General features: G+C 54.6%; 1 protein-coding gene across 1 annotated transcript in view; it reads left to right on the top strand.

Annotated features, from left to right (window-relative positions):
• SCAP (SREBF chaperone) overlaps positions 1–2,899 on the top strand; it is a 29,590-nt gene that overhangs the window by 17,117 nt on the left and 9,574 nt on the right. Inside the window, exons 8-11 of the mRNA XM_008636321.2 lie at positions 45–157; positions 832–926; positions 1,466–1,564; positions 2,513–2,728. Of these exons, the coding sequence (XP_008634543.1) occupies positions 45–157; positions 832–926; positions 1,466–1,564; positions 2,513–2,728 (523 nt within the window). The remainder of the gene's footprint in view (positions 1–44; positions 158–831; positions 927–1,465; positions 1,565–2,512; positions 2,729–2,899) is intronic.

Below are 2,899 nucleotides of genomic sequence, written 5' to 3'. Positions count from 1 at the left end.
TTCCCCACGGATCTCCTCCTCAGTTCTGCCTCTGTTTCCTCCAGAGAGATATTCCCATACCTGGTGGTGGTGATTGGCCTGGAGAACGTGCTGGTCCTCACCAAGTCCGTTGTGTCCACGCCCGTGGACCTGGAGGTGAAGCTCCGCATCGCCCAAGGTAGGATCCTGCTCTGGGAGACTGCAGAGAGGCAAAACTGGGGAAAGCCAGGCACTGGGAGAGGGGGAATGGTCTAATTCAGCTCTGTGAAGGAAGCAAGGTGAGTTGTGCAGCCTTTTGTGTTGAATTCCAAGAATAGAATGCTGTCATGGTGGGCACTGCTTTTTGGGATTGTTGACTGAAACAGGCTAAATAAATATAAAAAAATATTAGTAGGGGAGAGCTGGATCTCGTGGCGTGGATACTGGGCACTGTGTCCTCAGGTCATGGATATCTGAAGTGCAGAACACAGGGCCTATAAAATTCCCCTGAATGTGTGACAAAATTATCTTTTCCATTCTATAGATGCTCTGTGCCTGTGGAAGGATTTGAGTGTGCTCACACCAGGATAAATGGGATTTGCAATCTTCAAAGTTGTTTCTAAACGTCAGGGAGAAGAGATTCTAGACTGATGCTGATTTTAGTTTTAAAAATACAAGTGCTTTGGATCCTAGATGGGAAACAGGACTCAGAACTTCACTGGGCCTTTGCACTCAGGAATTTTAGCCTGGAAGGGCCTTTTTGGGCTGCTGTCTGTAGATTCCAGGTTTTAAAGAGGGCAAATGCAGCTGCTTTTGCTGTGCTCGTCCGGCACAGTGAAGAGGCTCCCCTGACCTGTCCTTGCCCTTCCCCAGGCCTGAGCAACGAGAGCTGGTCCATCATGAAGAACATGGCCACCGAGCTCGGGATCATCCTCATTGGATACTTCACCCTGGTCCCAGCCATCCAGGTGAGTGGGGCTGCTGCAGGACAGAGCCCAAGGCACTGCAGGGAGGCAGTGGGCAGTAGGATCACAGAGTCAGGGAATTGTCTGGGTTGGAAAAGCCTTGGAGACCATCAAGTCCAACTGTTCCCCAGCACTGCCAAGGCCACCACTAGCCCATGTCCCCAAGTGCCACATGCACACAGCTGTTAAATCCCTCTAGGCACGGGGACTCCACCCCTGCCCTGGGCAATTCCAATGCTCAATAGCCCCTCTTGGGGAAGAAATTTTCCTTAATTTCTAATCTAAATCTCCTCTGGCACAACCTGAGGCCTTTTCCTCTCACCCTGTCCCTTGTTCCCTGGGAGCAGAGTCCCCGGGTTTTGATGGACTGTGGCCAAAAAGAACAAAGAATGTGAATCAGAATAAATATTCTTGGATTCTCACATGGACTCATCCAGCCCTAAACCCTCAAGAGGTGGATAACAGGGTTTGTCAGTAAAACACTGCTGAGTGTCCCCTGTTCAGAGGTGAAATGGGAGCTAATCCCTTTGTCCCATCCTCAGGAGTTCTGCCTCTTCGCCGTGGTCGGGCTGGTGTCGGACTTCTTCCTGCAGATGTTGTTCTTCACCACGGTGCTGTCCATCGACATCCGCCGCATGGAGGTGGGCACAGGGGCATGCCCTGGCCTCGGGGGAGGAGAGGGACACAGCCCAAGCATTTCACTCCCCAAAGAGAAAAAGAACAGAACCATAAATTCACGGAGGTTGGAAAAGGCCTTTAAGATCATGGAGTTCCAGCCATTCCCCAGCACCACCACTGCGTTCACCACTGACCATGTCCCCAAGTGCCACATCCACAGGGCTGCTAAATCCCCCTCCCCAGGGATGGGGACTCCACCCCTGTTCTGGGCAGCTGTGCCAGTGCTGGACAGCCCATTACAGGAAGAAATTTTTCCTAATATTTAACCTAAATCTTCCCTGGTCAATTTGAGGCTGTTTCCTCTCATCCTGAGCTGTTAAAAGTTCTGGGTCTGTACTTGCTTGGTTACACACACAGGGATTGGGAACAGGATACTTGAGGGAAAAGACACTCTCAGGAAGGACATGGAGCTGTGGGAGCAAAGCCAGAGGAGGCATCAAGTTGATTGGAGGGATGGAGCAGCTCTGCTGTGAGGAAAGGCTGAGGGAATTGGGATTATTCAGCATGGAGAAGAAAAGCTTAGAGACCTAGCTGTCGCCTTCCAAGGCCTGAAGGGACCCCACAAGAAAGATGGAGAGAGAATTTGGACAAGAGCCTGGAGTGACAGGACAAGAGGGAATGTCTTCAAACTGACAAGAGAGAAGGTTTACATTGGATATTAGAAAGAAGTTCTCTGTGAGGCTGGTGAGGCCCTGGCACTGGGGCTGGGAGCAGCCTGGGACAGTGGGAGGTGTCCCTGCCCATGGCAGGGCTGGCACTGGATGTGCTGTAAGGTCCCTTTCATCCCAACCATTCCGTGATTCCATGAGTCTATAAATGTGCTGAAAGGAGACACAGTCACCACCATGACCCTGGGGGAAGAATCGCTCACCAGGGATCCCTCACCCCTCACCTCTCCCTGTCTGTTCCAGCTGGCCGACCTCAACAAGCGGCTGCCCCCCGAGTCGTGCCTGGCGCCGGCGAAGGCCCCGTGCCGTGCCCGGCCTCCCGCGCTGCGCCCGGCGGCGCCGCACACGCCGCACACCATCACCCTGCAGCCGTCCTCGCTGCGCAACCTGCGCCTGCCCAAGCGCCTGCGCGTCATCTACTTCTTCGCCCGCACGCGCCTGGCCCAGCGCCTCATCATGGTACGTGTGGGGAGATGGCCCCCCCCTGCCCATCCCGCTGGGCACCACTCCGGCCAGGCTGCACCCCCTCCCCTTCCCACTGGGCACCACTCCGGCCAGGCTGCACCCCCTGCCCATCCCGCTGGGCACCACTCCGGCCAGGCTGCACCCCCTGCCCATCTCACAGGAGAC

This window comes from Corvus brachyrhynchos, unplaced genomic scaffold, assembly GCF_000691975.1.
Source record: "Corvus brachyrhynchos isolate BGI_N302 unplaced genomic scaffold, ASM69197v1 scaffold426, whole genome shotgun sequence".
Classification (NCBI taxonomy): Eukaryota; Metazoa; Chordata; class Aves; order Passeriformes; family Corvidae; genus Corvus; species Corvus brachyrhynchos.
Note: the sequence above shows the minus strand (reverse complement) of the source record. Positions and strands in the feature narration are given on the sequence as shown.